This window comes from Dermochelys coriacea, chromosome 8 (genome assembly GCF_009764565.3).
Source record: "Dermochelys coriacea isolate rDerCor1 chromosome 8, rDerCor1.pri.v4, whole genome shotgun sequence".
Taxonomy (NCBI): Eukaryota; Metazoa; Chordata; order Testudines; family Dermochelyidae; genus Dermochelys; species Dermochelys coriacea.
The window spans coordinates 52947028-52967559 of NC_050075.1; the positions used below are offsets into that span (position 1 = coordinate 52947028).

General features: G+C 40.1%; 1 protein-coding gene across 2 annotated transcripts in view; it reads right to left on the bottom strand.

Moving 5' to 3' along the window:
• ACBD6 (acyl-CoA binding domain containing 6) overlaps positions 1 to 20532 on the bottom strand; it is a 138612-nt gene that overhangs the window by 23897 nt on the left and 94183 nt on the right. The window contains exon 7 of one of the 2 annotated variants that reach the window (XM_038413634.2): positions 12824 to 12885. The exons of the other annotated variant lie outside the window; for it this stretch is intronic. Coding sequence (XP_038269562.1) covers positions 12826 to 12885 — 60 coding nt within the window. The 3' untranslated portion in view covers positions 12824 to 12825. The remainder of the gene's footprint in view (positions 1 to 12823; positions 12886 to 20532) is intronic. 2 annotated transcript variants of the gene reach the window in all.

Here is a 20532-nt window from a genome sequence, read left to right on the forward strand (position 1 = left end):
CAGTTCTGAGAGAATGCAATGCCCAGTATCCTCCTCTTGAAACCCCTATGTGTTGATGCACCAAACTTCACTGGCCTGAGAAGCTGAAGCCTCCAAGTTATTTATCCCAACCCAATCCCCAGATTTTCAGTCTAGCTGATAAAGTACTTATCATGATACCTGAATTCCCCTGTGCCATTTCAGCTGGATATTATTCATCATTACTACTCAACACAAGCTGTTGTGAGGTGTTTCTCCACATGGCTGAACAGTAACCATGTTCCACCTCAGAGGTGGCTGCATTTATTTGGTGGATGAAGTGATTTTCTGAATTAAATAAATTTTTTAGTCTCTAAGGTGCCACAAGTACTCCTTTTCTTTTTGCGAATACAGACTAACATGGCTGCTACTCTGAAACCTGAATTTATACAGTAGTTTGTGAAGCATCTCTGAAGCCTTCTGGGCATGGTTTAAAGGTACTATATTATCATATCTTCCATTTATAATACTTTGTATTTTCAAACTCATTTGCACTGATTATCCAGAATGCATTTAGGAAAGGGGCAGAATGCGATGACCCTGTAAAGCTGCTTTTTGGTTTAACTGGGAAATTGCTTTCATGAGCATTTTCTGCTTCGTGTTACCTATGGAACCATGCATCATCACAGCTCATGCCATTTCAATGTTCTGCAGGCAAAGCATGTTGGTATGATACAAAAGCCTTGTGTTTCCTTAACCATTCAGAGAAAAAGAATTCTAGACATATTTGGAAAGGCACCACTATCAAATAGCTCACCAACAGTCTCACAAGGCTGCAGAAGATGCCAAGCCTGTGCAGAACTTCACAAGAACAATTACTGAGGAATAATATCCAAATTACACTGAACAAACTAAACAAGAATCTCTCTTGCCTTTGAAGAAATACATTAATGAACAGAAAGACTCAGATATCACTTCTCAGGGAAATTCCCTCCCCTCACCCATGGTAAAGTTAGTGGCTCCCTATTGCATTCGCCTATTGCTTATCGCTTTAGTATGGATGAGGCAAATACCTGGTTATTTAAGGAGCAGGATAAATGGGCTGAGACAGCTTTCCCCATCCCCAATTCACCAGGGAATGCTGGAGAATTCCACCTGACACTGGGACAGCGTTGTGCTCTTAAACAATCTACCGTCTGATCCGATTGTTCCCCAGTGGGGGAGGCAGGCTGCAGCTCACTCGAGAGTCATTGATTGGATTAACAGCCTAATTCCCAACAGATGAATAGAATACTGATGTCTTGTCAGCCCAAATCATAGAAGGAAAACACAATCTGCTTCTACAGCTTGAAAATTTAACCCTTTGTTTCCCCAGCAGTGTGGGTCTGAATTCAGAGCTCGGCAGTTTCAATTCAAGATCATAGCCATTTGAGTGGAAACATATATTAATATATGGGCATAGTTTGACTAATCATCCGCTTGCTACTAGATGGTTCCTTTCTATCTTCCGTAAAAGTGGTAGCCTGGAAAGATACTTGCACTGAGATCTTGATTTTTCTATTTTACTGTACCCTGGGAAAGAAAATACTCAATGCAGCCAAGAAGTTGGTGAAAACTCATTATCTTTATAGTTATTATTCTAAGGTATACAAATATCACTACGTGTCTTTTAAGAACACAGTTTTATCTGAATGACAGAATCTGGCCAGTGAGAAGCATCAGACTGTATATTCTGGGACAGATGCTGATGAAACTGTATTCTCCTCCTTCTTTTTCTCTGCTTGCTCCTGGCCAGGATCAGGATAGGGGAGGAAGACAGATCCTGTGGAATATAACTGGGACCCAGGAGACCTAGATTCAATGCCTAGCTCTGCCACAGACTTTCTGTATGGCCTTGGACAAATCACTCACACTCAGAGTTTCAGTGCACCATCTCTACAATGGAGATATTAATGCCCTTTTACCTCACAGGGAAGTTGTGAATAGAAATTAGTATTTGCGAAGTGCTCAAATACTACAGCAATGGGGGCCAAGTACCTACACAGAATCTCCAAGAGCAGAATTTACTCATGGAATCCTAAAACCTGAGATTTTTATTTTTTTTTTCCTCAGGGGTCAGCTAGGGACAAGAACAAACGCCCAATCTCAGGTTTTAAGAAATGCATCCAAAGAGACTTTATTTTTCCAACATTTCTAGAGTAGGAAGAACCACTAAATACTAATTCAAAAGACCGTTTTCACAAGTGTCCTCTATTTTTCTGTTTAAAAATCAGGTAGACAGACATTTAGGTACTATTAACTGATGTTGAAAAACGGGGATGCAAAACTGGTGGCCAGATTGGAATCTATTTAAAAATGTGGTCTGTAGAGTTTGTTTGATCCGCTACCCCATATGAATAGCTTATACAGAGATTCTTTCTACCCCATTTGGCAATTCTCACCAGAGACTAGCTAGACCACATTTAACTCTGCAAACTGAAAGTTATTATTGTCAATTTATTTGGGATTATATAGCTCATATTTTTAGAAGAATAGGCCACTCCAGTTCACCAATAAAAAACCCCAAACCCCTTACCCTCTTAAAAATAAACTGTCCCAGGTCTAGCTAAGAAACCACACAGGGTAAGCCAGGAAGCTTGATTCCCATCTAATACCCTTCTCTTTCTCTTTGAACAGCACCTGGAGGCAACAGAAGAGCTCTAGATTTCAGTGTTTTACAACATTTATATGTTTTATATGCACACTATCTGTACAGAAGATCTGCAATGAGATGGCAGCAAAAACCTCAGACCTGCCTAAACCATGCCAATATATCAAATATAAAGGGAGCCACATATTAAGAGAGAGTCCTTCAGAGAGAAACAAGGAGCTCAATGCTTAGAATAAAGGGGATGGGGGGAAGCAACAGTCTGGATTAATGAAAGAGCGCCTTGCCCAACACTAGAAAGCACTTAATGAATAATAGGACACCAACCAAATGATTCAATTAATGCAGTGTTAATATTAGTGTTTCAAAGTCAGTCAGATTATTAGCACTTTTTTATCATTTGAAGCCACGTTGTTTCATTTTTATCCCCAGATGTGAACTATTATAGAAAGGCAATACATAAACAAAACAAAACCAACCCAGACCCTGTCTTGTAATGCAGTTGCATTATACATTTGTGAAACCAGGTTAAGGATGGGTACTCAGACAGTTGTGCCCTGGAACTAGCAGGCTGCAGGTTTTATAAATACATACAGAAATAATTAAAATCTAAGGGGTTTAGAAGGGTTAATCTCCTTTAAATAATCTCTGCCACAAAGCCTGTAAAGTCACCACTGGCACAGTGCCCATATCGGACCGGCTGTCGGATATCAGGGCAGCATGTGGGGAATGGAGTGGAGAGATTAACTGAAACCACGGCCACGCTGCCCTATCAAACATACACTATTCTCCTCAATATGCCCCCCTCTGCTCACTACCAAGATGCTGAAAATGGAGTGAAAGCCCAGCCGAACAATATCCAATACCAACTAGCAGGTCAACGTACCACTTACTGTAGCTGATTAAAACAGAAGGTGAGGTATATGTTGAAGGGCTGGTATATGTAGCAGCTTAAAGAAGGCTGTAGGGGACTGAGCAGGGCTCAAGGGAGTACTGCTGTCCCCATTCAGTCCACCTGAGCACTCCCCAACTTTGAAACAAACTCAAGCTCATTTTAGATTTTAGAGTTCATCGTTTTGTACAGGCTCTCTCTCCTTCAGGAGAATCAACCACCCAGTCCTGTGCAAATCCAAAGGAAATGTTACATTTTTAATAATTAAATTATACTATAATTTAGCATTTTTCACCATCTCACATCTTCAAAGCACTTCATCTTACTTTAAATTTGCCTTTTTAAGACAATTTTGGCAGCCATAAAAAATAAAATGCTGGTTACTGCTGGGTGGGCAAAGAATGATTTTGAACTGGCTGAATGCTAATGAAATGTTGCTGTGTTTGAATCAATGAGTTGGCTTTGGATTCAGGTTCCAACCATATATTGCCTCAGATAGCTGGGCTGAAGAGACGATGAGTTGAAATTTTGCAACCATATTAAGAGCTAAGTAAGAGCCCTGAAGAAATTCAACTTCCTTACATGCTCTTCAAATTAACCATAAGACAGCTTTAGGGTACCATGTTTTGGTTTCACAAATCTTCATCAGTTTGGATAAACTGGAACCCATATAAAACCACCCTGGTTTTGATTTTGTAAAACCAAACTACCCAAATTGGGAAGGCTTGGATAAAATGCTTTGGTTTTGTTCTGCAAAACCTCATTAAGCCAGGTTTGGGTTTTGCAAAACCAAAATCAGGGTAAATTGGGGTCCAGGTTCCATTTTATCTGAAATGAAAGTTTGTTGGGAGTCTGAATCAAGGTTCTTGATTTGGTATCAATCTAAAATTAAAAGATTCCTTTTTAGGAGGACACAGATAATTGAAGGGACCATGTGTAATCTCAAAGTACGAGATGACTGGAGCTGTACTGCACAGATTCCACGTGTACTTTCACTTCAGTATATACTTAGAAACTAGTGTGGTAATCCCTCTTTACAGTTAATCTTTGTTAGGAAAGGACATTCTGATACACTTACATTCTTTTGAGAAAGATGTGCAGGCATAAAGACCCAAGTCTCCCATTTCTGAAGTGACAATGTGCATGTATCTTAGGGCAGAGTTAGGTTGCAATATGCACAAGTTAAGGATGAAGTTTCAGTTTCCATTCTAAATCCCGTACAGTTTTGTTGTTTATATGACACCTAAAGGCATTTTAGCAAAAACGGGTTCTCCTGTCAGTGTAGTAATCTACCTTCCCGAGAGACTGTAGTTAAATCGATGAAAGAATTCTTCCAACAACCTAGCCCTGTCTACACTAGGATTTAGGTAATCTTAACTACACTATTCAGAGGTGTGGATTTTTCACACCCCTGAGCGACATAGCTAAACCGACCTAATTTTCTAGTGTAGCCCAAGCTTAACACTGGGAGTGTGGTCCACCTGTAGGGATGAGTAGAAAGTTGGGTCATGTGTGCTTCAATCTCCTACTGAGACAACCAACGAGGGAGCCTGTTGTGATATAGACATCTGTCCACTAAGTACAGAACTGAGATCAACTCATTTCACATATGGTAGAGCACTGAACAGAAGCAGATGGTAAGTAGTTTCAGTCACCATTGACTAGGGCCACAGTTGAACCAGTGACCTAGAGGTGAAAGGCTCTGTTCTCCCATTACCAATCCCCAGAGCCATGCAGTCCCTCTAAAATAAGTGTTGATACATTAATCTTTTTGACTGACAGAAACAAATACCAACAGCAAATAAAGTGTTCAGTGTGGGGAAGGGGAAACATTTACCAAAATGCTATTTAAAAATGTATAATTAAGAGCACCCTCTGGGTACATTCTAACATAACAGATATTTCTATCAGATGCAACTTTCTTTTTTTGACACTAGATGTACAAATATTAAGAAGCACTGCTTTAATGTGTTAGTGCAATTGTTCTGATGATAGGTACAGCAGAAATGTAAGTAACGCTGGGGTAAATAATAAACTGTCTGCTGTGTTTCCTTCATAGTCACCTTTCTGAATCAGGTTTTTACTACCAGGGAGATGGTACAGCTCAGATATCTATCTGCTAAGATAGTTCAATAATAAACTAACATGTTTATTTGGGCCTGATGGAAGTCTTCCTCCAAGAAAATATGCTGCCATAACTAAGTGTGCTGTGTTGGGTAAATACCTACACATCAGGACACTTTTCAAAGCCATCAGGCAGAGGGGTCAGTCTTTTTTTTTTTTCCCCCCTAAACTACACAAGCTAATGCTTTAAAAGTGTCTTGATGGAATCAGGGAAATTGGATTGTCCCCCCATTTGCTGGTCTAAAACAAGCCTTTTTTATTTATCCCATTAGAGGAACACAAGAGAAACCTTTTAAATGTCACTAAAATTTCCCCTGCATTGCAAAACCCAGTCAAAAGGGTTTTAATTCTCCCCAATAACTCTTAAGTAATGCAGTATGTCAAGGTTTAATAAATTGTGTAGGGGATGGTTTTTATTCTGTGCTGTTTATATTACTTCACTAGAGGTGGTTTTGCACGCTTAGTCCTCTGTGCGTGGAGTTAGGTCCCTGCAGCAGTTAGCGGTGAATCCCACAGATTCAGCTGTAATGCCTTTCTGCAGAGCTGAAGCACACATGCAAAGTATGGGGCGGTTACCCCCATTCCAAATATTTCATGCATCAGTTATTCTGCATCTCATTTTAAAAAAATGTGGAAACTCAGCGATGTTGACCTCTCGCCCCTGATTTTGGTATGTGATTTTGGATTTTTTTCATAAACAAGCATAGTGTAGTTGAAAGAGGGCTCCCTCCCACAAACCAGAGTGCTGATGCAGCAATGGAAAAGGTTTTCTGTCATCCTCTTGGCAGGATGCTATTGCATACAGTAGTACGAGGCTCCAAGTTTCACAAGAGTATTTGAAAGATGACAAAAGCTAGCTTAATATTTAGATAGGATAGTCTGGGGATTTAAAACGTTAGGGTGTGTACGAATGATGTGCACAAACACATGAAGTACTGATAGCATGATTCAAGACAGATATAGTGCATGAGTTTATATGAAGATTTTCCCGTTCTCAGAGAACTAGCCTGGACCTCTCCCGAGCAGATGCTGACAGCACTGCTGAAAACTGTTAGTGTCCATGCACAAGTGGTCACTAGTAACTAAGATGAGACCATCCACATTGTTTTCATTTGTGACAATCAAAATTTTGAACCTAGGCTGGTTCACAAAAGTAAGTAGTTAATGCATTTGTCAATTGCACCACTTAGCCCTCTTATCTCTTATGGACCAACTGCTCTCCCAGGAACATACATTAAAGATAGAAACAGAGTGATCTGTTCATCAGAGACTGGGCCTGGCTAAATTTAACACTGCTTTCTGTAGATGCCGTGAGCTTTAAAGCCAAAGCTATTTCTTCTATCCATTTCAAAATGATGCTGCACTGTTAGCCATACTGCGAGCAGTGTACCTGAAGATTACTTCTCTTCCCCAAGCAATTCCAACTATTTATTTTAACTACTATTAACTTAGACCATTATTCAGGCCCTGTTAGTATGATCGACAACTCTCTCTAGAAACCAACATCAGCAATAGACCTTCAAAGACGAGCAACGAAGTCTAGAGTCCTCAATCAGTGTTAGTCCTGTTTTTGTTTTTTTTGTTTTTTTTGTGGTTTGTGTGTTGTGAGCGTTTGCTTGTTTTGAAAGACGGAACATGGTAAGTTATGCAAGGAAAGGGAAAAACAATAAAAGTAGGGTGGTTAAGAAAATGATATTATCATGAGAAAAGATTGGCATTGGCAGACCTGCTGCTCCCGGCGTGACACATCAATACATTTCCCAGTAGCACTTGGAAGTCTAGTAATCCTCTGTCTCCCACATACACCCACCAGGGCAGCTTGGAGGGGTAAGTACAGCTCTTGACACCATTTACTACACAGGTCACTTCTGTGGTAAGGAGGGACCCATAGTACACAAAGCACTGTTTACAGACAGGAGTGAAATCACAAACAGTAGCTGCCACTTTGAACTGTTCACTTCAGTAAGGCTCAACCCCTCTGCCCAACCAGAGGTCAGAGCCTGACTTGTGCTCCAGTCCCCCATGCATCGACAGCTGTCAACGAGCACTACTATGCAGGAGAGAGGAATAGACTTTCAACTAGTCAGAGAAAAACGCATTCATGAGACTAAGATATTGCCTCCTAATCCTCCCTTTAGGGTTTCTTAATCTATTTTACAAAATGTCAAAATTCACCATGAAAACAGGAAAAAAAAAGGTGTGTTTATGTGGGGGAGAGGGAATCAGAACGAATGGTTATTGGACCAAGGGCTGTGTTAAAAGGATCAGGAGGTGGTGGTATTGGGAGCGGGGGGAGTGAAGGGGATAAAGTAGTGGTTCTAATCAAATCAGTTTAAAAAGCTGCAGCCTCTCAGCACCTCTCAGCGTTAACCTTGCCAATCAGAGAGCGAGCAGGAGCATGCCTGTGCACATTAAACTGGGAGCGTGTCCTTGAACCCACAGCACACTTCATCCTCCCACAAGCAACCCATGAAGGCTGCGTAATGAACACCCTCAGAAAAAGCCTTGAATTCCATTAGGAGTTCTCCTTAGGAACAAGCCATCCTCAAGTGGCAGCTCGCACGGCAAAGGCAGCTCATACCCTTTACTGTTATTAGAGGTGAGCTCATGGGATTAAGATGGCAATAGCTTGGAAAATTAAAAAATACAAAAAAACCCACTGACAAATGACAACTCCAGCAGCTGTGAGTTGCATTACCAACTTGTGTTAATGGTTAACAGCATGGCAGTCATTTTATAAATAAATATTCACTAGGAATTACATGGATAATCTAAAGGGATTATCTTGATGTTTTAGCAGTTCAACAAATTGAGCATAACATGGCTGACACAGGTGTTTGCATTATTTTGGCCAAAATGAGCCCCTTTCTAATTTCCACAATCAGATTCAATTGCGGAAATGCGTGTCCAGTTCTAATCAAGCCTTCTAAATTTCTCCAGATTCTCAGCTATGGTGCAGGAAAAGCACATTAGTGCTCATCGAAACCATCACAATTCCACTTTCAGTGACAGGGCAAAAATGTTTTTTTTTTTTTTTTTTAACTGAAAAGCACATTTAGAAGAGCCAATCACTAGGCAACCAATACAACATGCAGCACAACACAAGTCCTTGTGACGAAAATGCTTGTAATGGACTGTCTAATGCATTATTGGGGAAGGATGATCTTGTAGTTAAAGGCACAGCACTGGGAGAAAGTGATCTGAGTTTCATTCTTAGATTTGCCACAAACAGTGTGAGCACTTGAATAAGTCAGTCCCTCAGTTTCCCCATCTGTAAATCACAGATAACACCACCCACCTTCCTCACAGGAGTCTTGCAAGTTTAACTCACTAGGTTTCCAAAGCCAATGGTTGACATCCTTGGATGGAAAATGTTGTCAAGCTGCAAAGTATTATCATCACAATCTAAAACACACAATGATCTAGCCTGCAGTATGGCAGCAGTGCTCTGAACTGCTATGTCAGAGATTGAACTTTAGAAACAATGCAAGGTACTATGGGTTCGTGAGCAGTAAAGCCTAGCTATCTGGAGAAGGTGCCTTACTCTGTTTACCAATTGGCCTACATAGCTTGCTTCTGTGGCACTTGCTAGTGACCCATCTGCAAAACTTCAATGGGGAGAGCAAGATTTAGAGGAGACGGTGCGTTCCATCCCTCTGATTAAAGTTCAGCAGCTATCAATACGGCAAGTCAGGAGTGCAGAAGGGTAGTGAAGAAAATTGCACAGAAGAGTCAGAATGAAGAGATTAGAACAGTTAATTTTCAAACACTAAGAGTCCACAGCTCTTAATATATAATGTATGTCCTAACAACATGAAAATCTTTTAGATGCCCCAGAAGTATTGTTGTGAAAGGCTTGAAACTATATCTATTTCCAACTATCGTAACATCAGACACAGTGAGCAGCTTTGGTAAAACATGCTGAATCTATTCCTTAAAACACAGCAGCACTAAGAGAAGGGAAGAATGATAAATGCTTTAAAAATCCATCTGTTTCTATTTCCTTGCAAACACTAATAAAAAATCAGGACCCAATTATCCCAGGAGAAAAAACTGACATGGATTGGCGAGGCTGCAAGAAGAGGGGCATGATTATGCTGCCTGTAAATGCAGAGATATGCCACAGCAGTGGTTCTTTTAATCAAATCAGGCCTTTGGAGCTCTTTGTGGTGGTTCACAATGTGAAAAGTTTTGAGAACCAAACAATAGGGAGACTAGGAAGTTGGGAGGGAAATCATGATCCATGAAAGGATCGATATTTTAAAAGGTCACTCTGAACAAGGGAGGAAAGGAGATTGGGTTTGTGACTCTTTTGCCTTCTTCATGATGTTCAAATAAAACATGAAAGTTTTCTCCTTTTTCAAGATTAGAAATATCAGTAATGTCAAGTCAGGTTAGCCCTATTGCATTGAAAGTCTCCTTTGTAAGACTTAGCAATACCAAAAGGAGGGCACTGTCTGCCATCAACTGAAAGGATTAGGGGGCTGAATTTTTAACAGGATAGGTTTTCTTCCAACTGTTTGTCTGGCATTTGACTTAAATAAGTGTTAACAAAACCAAAAAATAAACCCAGAGTTTTATATAACCTAAATAAAAAACATTTCTCTAAACCAGCACTTCCTTGATGTGTGGTTTCATAAACTACTTTACATCTGCCAGGAAAAAAAAGACCAGATAATACCTGAATATCTACTTTAAAAGATGAAGCAAAACACTTACTTCCCCTTTCTTTTTTTAAATGTTCATGCTCTCTTCAGAAATAAACAACACAAAAAATCACAAGTCCAATATTTTCCTCACTGACTTCAATGGAATTCCACCAGCAGAGAATTTGGCCTATGGTCTGCAGAATAAAACAGCTGGAGGATCACTGAAAACATCACTTTGGCCTTCACTGAGTTCAGCTCTAAGAAGAAAGATCATGGCAACAAAAGTAACATGGCAGTCATTTTCACTTCCTGTCCTACATTGTTGGGTAGTGCTGCTGAACAGCTGTCACAGAACTTCAATAGTGTATAATTTCTGTCCGTATAGCCTGATCTAGCAAATCCCTACTCGTGCATCTTTTTCTTTTAGCCTTGGTACCATCTATATGGGGCTGGCCAAATCCCTACTCGTTCAACAGTTGCAGTAAGACTACTCACATGACTGAGGGTTGCAGCATGAGTTGGGCAATCCCGCATAACGCAAGCCCAACCTCAGATATACAGTACGTTCCCTCTTAACTTGTGTAAATTTGATTTTAAACATTAACTTTAATAAAAGTTTTAAATCTAAAGTGCTGTGCTGAGGAAAGGCTCTATAGCAAAGCAAGATAACATTGGATTACATATGCAAGATTCTGATATCCCATGACTTCAGATGCACCTTGCAGGATTGATCCCATTAAATGCAAAGATTTACTCACAGGAAACAGTTGTGGTATAGGTTAAGAGGTAGCATCATTTCCTTTGCCTTTCAGGTTACCAAAGGAGCTCAGTTCGAATGGGGAAATATGTCAAAGAACTGACAAGATGTTGTCTCCACCTTCCACTGACAGCATATAATCCCCATTTATCAGAGTGGTATGAAGCCTCAGAGTCCGGGAATTCCACACTAAGCTTGGATGACCAGGTAGCATCAGTTTCCACCTCCAGCTTGCTAGGAAACTTTATCCCTTCCCTCCTGGACAAGGCACTGACCACAGCAATCAATGCATTTGTCACTTCCAGGCTGGATTACTGAAATTCACTGCATCTGAAGCTGAATGTGACGATGATGCACAGGCGCCAGCTGGCACAGAATGTGGCTGCTTTCCTTCTTCATGGCTCAGGCCACTGTGAGTACATCTCAGAAGTGTCAAGTCCCTCCACTGGCTCTCAATCAGTTTCCGATATCAATTTAAGGTCTCAGTTCTAATTTTCAAAGCAATTAATGAAAAAGCCTTTCCACCATAAGGTACGCAATTTGAACACCCTTTTTATTGTCCAACTCCCATCTTCCAACCCTGATATTCTATGATTCTATTCCTTCACCCCGCCACCCAAAAAAACACCCTACCCCAAGCAGAGTTCTGACACTGTAAAGGGAGAAGTGCCAGAGGCACCATGGTGTCCACTAGGGACTTCACTACTGCTACTTATTTTAAAGGGAAGGTGCCAGATTCCATGGTGATGGGCAGCAGGATAAAACTCTGAAAGAGATAGATAGTTTCATTTGGTGTTTTTCACACATTGAGTGCTCAGGAGAAAATACGCTTCTCTGTTAAAAGGAACAGTGCTACAGAGCTACGACACATATTAATTTTTAAAAGGGGGTTTTAATCATGCAACGTCCTCTGTGGTAGCACAGAATCTAATCTTTTTGCTGACTGTAAGCAATGGGGAGCATGTTAAGTGGAAAAGTTGTATTAAAGAGCTTTCTACTGGCATGTGGTATAGGCAGTTCTTTGATAAACCCCTCCAAAAACAATCTTTCCTTTTCTGTCCACCTCTGGCCCACAAGTCTCAGAAAAGAACCTATCAATTTGTGTAGCAGATATGCAGATGTACCTTCAATGTCCTGTGCAAGGTTCCAGGACATTTATTAATGTTATTTAGCACTTATATATAGCAGAGCTTTACAACTATTGATTTAGTAATCCTTGGATATATGTATGTATTATTCCCATGTTAGATACAGAAAGGTTAAGTGATTTACCCAAGGTTATACAGAGAGCAAATCATACAGCTGGGATTAGAACTCAGGAGACTGAATTCCCAATCCTATGCCCAGACCCTATAGGAGAACATGCGGATTTTTTTCTATGCAAGTCAGTGGGGTTTTCAAACTTTTCCACACTGGGACCCCTCACCAATCTAGCAATGATCTCCTCTTCTCATTTAGCAGTACGGGAAGGGAAAAGTGGTCAAGACCCCTAGATTCAGTACCCATGTTGTAAAATTACTCTCCGGGGCGTAAGTCATATTCACAAGAACTATGTCCAATATGTTCTATCATATCTTTCAAATATTCTCCTTCATTTGCCCTTTTCCTTTTTATTTCTTGTCCACTGTTAGACACTAACTGTAATATTATTGAGAATCCCCAAGAGATTGTCTTACAAGATACGTTTAACTGAATGTATAGGCATTTAGAGCTCAGAAAAAAATGCTTTATTCTAACTTGTGGTACAGTTTTTTTTTTTTAGAAGCTACAACATAACACAAATAAAGTTATCTCACTATTAACTCTCTCTGAGTGGAGTCATGTCCAGGTGCAGAGCTGCTGCCTTCACAGGATATGCCTACGCAAACAAACAAAAAACATTACATGGTGCAAAAATACAACTTTAACACAGGGAGGTAAGTAGCCCAAAACCAGACTATCCAGCCTAAATTATTCCAAACACTGTAAAGCACTAATGAATTAAGAGACCTCTCCCAAGCACGAGTTCATTAATACATTGAGTCCACTAATATATTCTAGCTTCCTGCATTAACCAAACATTCAAAAAAAGTGGACTCCTGTGATAGCTTGATCCATTTTCAGTGTCCAATAAAGTTGAACTGCCTGAATTTTCTTTTTTTTTTTTTAAATTGTGTTAAAATGTAAAGCTACCAGTTTCAATATTGCAGGATTAGTTGGATGAGTCCTTGTGCAGACATAATCAGCTTAATGGCACCAAAGATCACAACACAGTTAGTGCAGCTGTGACACTCAAAAACATTTTGCTGAACGGCAAAGCGTGCACAGAGCTGAATCTGCCCCTTTTTTTGTTAGCCATTTCTAAAACAGCGCAGCAAGTCAGCAGTCCCACAGTCTACATTACTGTGAAAGAATGAAGACAGGGAAGTGTTAGGATGGAGCAATTTACTTTACTGGGTCACAATTCTTTGAGTGTGTCATATAAATAAGTTAGATGTACCAATGAAGTGACACCGGCTATTTCCTGAACGCAGTGTAATTTTAACTTAATTCCCACTTTACTGTGGGCTAAAGGGCTGCCTGTTGTTCACTGTTGATTAATACACATCTAAAGTAGTGTCAATTTAATATAAATATTATGGGGAGAAAGTTCAGTAAAAACCCTTCAGCATTCTTAGTAGTTTATTATTCTCATAAAAAAGAGTAATTAATTCAGTCAGAATAAGAGGCCCTGGATTCCCCTGTATTTGCACTGAGAAATTTGTTGCAACAGGGTTAATACTATGCCATATATCACTGTTGCATTACAAATAAACGGAGCTGAGTATAATAGAATGAAATCTGCCCCTTAAAAAATTAGGGAGATCTAGATTCTAAGGTTATCGAATTAAGACCTCCATCTTTAAAAAAATTAACATATGTAGAAGTCAATACCCTCATCTTAATCATCCTTCTCAGCAATTACTGTGCTTCTTGGTTTTTTGGTAGAGTTATCTCAACCAAAAATCCCTTGAAATCAAGTAGAGAGTAATAAGGATAAAAATGGCTGATGGGTAATACAGAAGTAATTATTTACAGCCCTGAGAATAAATCTATTCTATTCGCTGCAGGAAGCAGAAGAGTGATCTAGGCAACAGGTTGGAACACGTGGGGGAGGTCTAGGTTAGGTATTATTGATAGAATACCTGGAACTGAGCTCTCAAACCTACTCGGGAACTTTGCTGGGCAGAATCACACATGTCAAGGCCATCACCTAAGGATCCTTTCAAAGTTTTACCTTTGGTAGAACTGAAAAACATCTCTGAAGTTATTAAACCAACTAGTCGGAGAGTGAATGGGGGATGGGTGGGTGGAGAATGGAGCAGCAAAACATTGCTATGAGGATATTCAGAGACAGCTGGCTCAGAGATATTAAGAAAGGAAAGAAAAATTAATCATGCTGCCAGAAAAAAAAATAAACATCAGCATAGCCACCTTGAATACTGTGTGCAGATGTGGTCATTCCATCTCAAAAAAGAAATATTGGAATTGGAAAAGGTTCAGAAAATGGCAACAAAAATGATTAGGGGTATAGAACGGCTTCCGTATGAGGAGAGATTAATAAGACTGGGACTTTTCCGCTTGGAAAAAAGGCAACTAAGGGGGGATATGAGAGAGGTCTATAAAATCAGGAGCGGTATAGAGAAAGTAAATAAGGAAGTGTTATTTACTCCTTCTCATAATACAAGAACAAGGGGCCACCAAATGAAATTAATAAGTAGCAGGTTTGAAACAAACACAAGAAATTATTTTTTCACGCAAAGCACTGTCAACCTCTGGAACTCCTTGCCAGAGGGTGTTGTGAAGGCCAATACTATAACAGGGTTCAAAAGGGAGGTAGATAGATTCATGGAAGATATGTCCAACAATGGCTATTAGCCAGGATGGGCAGGAATCATGTCCCTAGCCTCTGTTTGCCAGAAGCTGGGATTGGGTGACAGGGCATGGATCACTTGATGGTAACCTCTACGTTCATTCCCTTTACGGTTCCTGCCATTGGCCACTGTCAGAGGAGAGGATACTTGGCTTGATGGACCTTTGGTCTGACCAAAGGTATGGGTCAGAACATAAGAACGTATGGCTGTTCTTATATTCACCTTGTCATAACTCAGATATTAATAATGTGAACCCTCAGGGAACTCTAGATGTCTAAAGGAGCCACTTGTTGGCTATCGCAAAGGAGACACATTTAACAGATATCTCTTTAAAGCATTTTGAATCTTGATCTTATCCATTGCTGAGAAATTTTCTACAGCACACAGAGCATCCCAGTGTCAAACATTTATTGCTTTATCCTCTTCTCTTTTCTAGCAGTTACCAGTGGAGTCAATATGATGGAGAGCAAGCTACCTTACTGCTTAAAAGAAGAGATATTTCTGTACTATTAGCCACAAGGACTTGGGAAGCAGAAAAAGAGGTGCTCATTAAGATGGTGGAGCAAAAGTTAAAAGCCAGACAGTGAAACTTCAGAAAATATACAATTAGATTGCAAGCAAGGAAAAACAAAGCGGGGAAGAGCTAACCAAGGACAGCTAGAAGAAACTGAAGTTACAGGTGGTTGGCATATTTCAGGAAGAGGAGATGGAAGATGGATTTCAACAAAATGTAGACTAATTGACAGCACAAAAGGAAAGCCCAGCAACCACAAAGATGATGATGTACACAGATACCCTATATAGGATTGTGTGGTTATGTTTAGACCAGGACAGACATTTGATGACACAACAACGAAGTTTTCATATTGCTAAGGACAGAAGGAGGTGTGATAATAAATATAACCCATTCTTCTGAAAGCATTTCTCTGGTCAATGGGACATAACTACTTGCATTTGCCTTTGTTCCAGTTTTTGCTCCTTCTCAGAAAACTACAGCAATCCTTCCTGCCTAAGACATTGGAAAGCAACCATTCTAATTGAACTGCAGAGCTGCCAATCTGCTTGTTTGGGAGAATGTTGCTAAAAAACAACACAAACACACAAAATGGTTCTATATGTAGTCTATTATCAGTTGGAACCATCAATGGAGGTGTAGCAACTCCAAATTTACCTGCAGGAACTGGAGAGGTTATGATGCACTGCTAACCCAATGAAATGTTGCACCAGCCACAAATTAAAAGTCAAAAACTATGTAGAACGATATTCAATGGAAGATACAAGCAAAGCAGAAAGTGTACAGCAATGTGTGTACATATTATTTTGATCATACGGGAGGTATTACTTTGGAAACGAATGTGTGTATGGGTCACACAAGAGGGATGAACTTTGGCAAGCCTAGACTGACAATTCCCCAACCTTAGCAATTGGGAGAACATGGCTGAGGTACATTTAGAAAAGTCATCCACATCATCCTTTAGACAAGGTCAGTTCAAAGATTTGAAATGTCTACGTTCAGGCAAGAGATGACATTCCATAGTGCACCAGCCAAGATCAGGCATTCTGGGGTGTATCTTCTATTATAAAACTTTCTACTTCTCTTTCCCTCCGATATCTGGTCCAGGCATAGGAGCAGGAGCAAGACTGAAAAGTACACCCTTCCAGAAATGCTGTGCCACTATTCGAATTTTCAAATTAAAAATAATTACGAAGGCCAATGTCTGTGTTATGTGGCCACCCCATCCCAACAGGAATTTTTTTTTATTCTTGGTACAGCTGTGATATATTCCTATGCAAATGAACCAACTTTTTAATCTCTTTTCCTCTATGAAAAATCTCCCATTTCTTCTCCATCACTCCATTAATATCTCAATGAGCTTGATTAATATCAACACTGGCGGTTTTCTTTTTACTGATCACAAAGAGGGATACATTTGGTCCTCAGATATACACATAAAACTCCCACTAATGTAAATGGAAGATTCATGCGTATATCCCCATCAAAATTCATGATGCCTATCCTCTTAAATTCCTCATTAAGCCTACTCTCTGCAAGATCCTTACAAATTACCGTGGTCTGGTTAGAGGTTAGGCAAGCCTAGAATTCCACTTTTCTGTTAATCTCTGTTTTATTATTTCTTACTCTCACCCTCTCCACCTCTCTGTTTGGTCTACCTATTACAATCCAGGGGGATGCCTACACTCTGGTTACTTTCTCCAGACCAGAGGAAGAGCTCTGTGACACTCCAAAGCTTGTCCTTTCCGCCAGCAGAAGCTGGTCAGATAAAAGGTATTATTTTGCCTCCCTTGCAGTCAATAGGAACAGCATACATGTACCTAAGGAGAGAGAAGCATCACATACTTCTCAGTGTATGTTTAATTTTTAGTAAATCTCTCAGAAGCCTGTAAATATTTGTCCCCCCACTGAATCTGATATTTTCCATCTTGTTCTCGTTTTTTGCAGCAGCAGCCAAACCAAAATATTGCATTGGTCAGCATTAACAACAACGATTTATCTGTGACAGTGTGGTGAATATTTTGGGCCAAATTCAGAAATGATGTGTAAGATGGTGTAACTTACACATGCATAAGTGAAGGTGAAAGAACCCAAGTGGGTGTAATTTACGTCAAGGGGCTAGAATAGACAGGTGAAGGGGGGAAAAAAGGCAACCAGAGGGCTTAAGAAGGTACAAGTTCAAGCATTCCCACACTCACTAGGTTACACATTCTTCCAGTCTCTCTCCATGTAAATTATACTATTTTAGACTCTTACTAATATGTAACTTGCACCACCCTTCTGAATTTGGCAAGATATCACAATAGCAGCTTCTAACAATTTTAGGAGGAAAAAAAATGTACTGCTTGAAAGTGGCCCTTGGAAATGGTCTACCAGCATGATGTCAGGAATGGGAAGTCACAAAGAAATAGAGTGGAGTAATGGAAAAGCAGCTGCGTCTAACTGAAAGTAAACCACAATGTTCTCAAGCTTGTTTTCTTTTAATTAACAATTCACTTTTGCAAAAGACTAACACCAAATAAGTCCATTCCTATATAGTTTTTGGATTCCAGAGCATCTCCTGATCCTCCACACACAGCTTGATGTGAGATCATAGCTTTTTACTACCTCATCACAGATGTTTAAATCATTTGCCTTTCAGCTCATTCAGGTCAGGATCCTCTTTCCAATTAAGTTTTTCTTTTTTTAAAGATGCAGCAGTGACCAATGGCCAAGATTTATTCCATCTGTGTCATACGCAAGCCTATCACTACACCTATCCAGCTGGGCCAAACTACTCCAGGTTTGCAAATAAATATAGTGATTGGCTGTGACAAATGTCAAGAAACATGTATTGTGATTAAATAATTTGTGACAGGTGAGGCTTTGGCTATATTACTTCATTAAAGCAGTTTTTTGTTCTTAACTAGAGCCAGGGCTGACTCACTACAACTTGAGTAAGTACTAAGAAAACTCTTGCGTATGTTAGGGCTGTTAAGAGATACCAGTCACATCTAAGATGTGAATTCTATGGGTATGTCTACACTGCAGTTAAACACCTGTGGCTGGCCTGTGTCAACTGATTCAGGCTCACAGGGCTTGGGCGAAGCAGCTGTAAAACCGCAGTGTAGACGTTTCGGCTCAGGCTGGAGCCTGAACTCTGGGCCCCCATGAGGGGAGGGTCCCAAAGTCTAGGCCTCAGCCCAAGTCCGAACATCTGCAATTCTACAGTCCCACAAGCCTGAGCGCTGCAAGCCCGAGTCAGCTGACATGGGTCAGCCACTGGTGTTTAACTGCACTGTAGACGAACCCTATATGTACATGATGGGAGAAGGGAAGGAATAGAGAATACGTCACACCTAAACTCTTCCCTCTTCACTACAATTTTAACCTCTAACAGATTCTTCCACTGTTTTGGTGATCAAATGAGTAATGACTCCCCTTCAACATATTCCCCCCAGCATGATGTTTAGCACATTATTGCAAAACAGAAAACAGGAGACTTCTGACACTAACTATTTTTAGTAGCCAAAGAAGGCAGGAGAAATATATCAGAAAGCATATCTCTAGCAACAGACTGACAAATGGAAAGTGAAAAAGACGAATCCTTCAGCTCTCTCACAGTTCTGTTATAATCAACCAAAAGGAACAAAAGTCATCAAGTGATTTGTCAAGAGTAACAGGACAAGTCCAAATGGGCATTATAGTCTCACGTGGGCAAAAACAATCTGAACCTTTTCTTTGGTTGCAACCAAAGAACTTACTAGTGCACATCCTGACTACCTGGTCTGTGCTAGGGTACAAGAATTTGCCCCATAATGCACAACCTTAATTTAAGAGATGTACATCTAATTTCTCTTGTATTACACTTTAGTAACACATTCCTCAGGAAGGGAAATCTAATACATTTGCTACAGCATCACATTTAGGTTGCCACTTTTAAAACATTATTTGCAGAGAAAAAAACAACACTGTCACAGCAATATCGCAACGCACCAGAGTAAATCACAACACATTTTAGATATATTCTCAAACATGAAATTCAGGATTTTCTGTATCCTGCAAACTGACTTTCGGGGTATGTGACAGATGCACCAAAGTCAGATGGTTGAGGCTAACAAAGCTAATAGACTTTCTTAACTACTTTGTAGTCTTACGTACTTCGAGAAGATTGGAAAGAAATATTTCTTTCCCTAACAATAGTTCTTTAATATTTCCCTAACAAGAAATATTTCTTTGCCTACTCCTGCTCCTAGTGATTTTAAGCGGAGCTGGATTGGATCCTTTAGTCTCTTCCCTCTTTTGGTGCATTCTGAGTGGTGTGGAAATTTGCATGACTTGGAGTACGATCCTGCAAGTCCTCTGTGCACGTAATACAGTTATTATTTGTTTAATTTCACTTACAGGGTTTTTTATTATGCTTATCACTACAGCATGTCAGCACCTTACAAGAACTCCTGAGAGGTAGGGAAGGATTATCTCTCTGTCCATTTTACAGATGAGGAATTGAGACAAAGAAATTAAGTGACTTGTCTGAAGTCATGCAAAGGGCCTGCAGCAAAGCTGGGAACAGAAGCCAGATCTCCTGGCTCTCAATTCAGTCACAAGAGTACTATCTTCTCTTAAATCAATGGGAGTTCTGTATGTAGAGGGTTTTGTATGATCAGGCCCTTGTTTTGTTATTTTTTACTTTTACTGTGCACCTGTACAACAGGTGTTTACAGCACAACTCTAGAAACGGTAAGAAAGAGTCTGTTCTTAGTGACATCAGTGGAAATCTGCAGTAACCCCATTGATCCCAGTGAACAGTTCTGGGGCCTCAGCAGGAGGTGGTAGAATTTTTAAATTTAGCAAGGACATACACCCTGGGTCACAGATGTGCCTTTCCATGGTCCACTATCTTTTTAGATGTGGTCCAGATAAACTTTTTTCAAAATGTACGTCAGCCAAGCACTAGTTTTACAATATTTTTTCATTCCCCCACTTCCCACAACCTTTTGTTGACTCTGCACAAATGTCATTGTGTAAGGAAAGAGGAATTTCTTATTTCTGAATATGATTTCACCATGTTCTATTGTTCAAGGCACGTATGGGTAAGACAAGGAGCAACTGGTTGCAC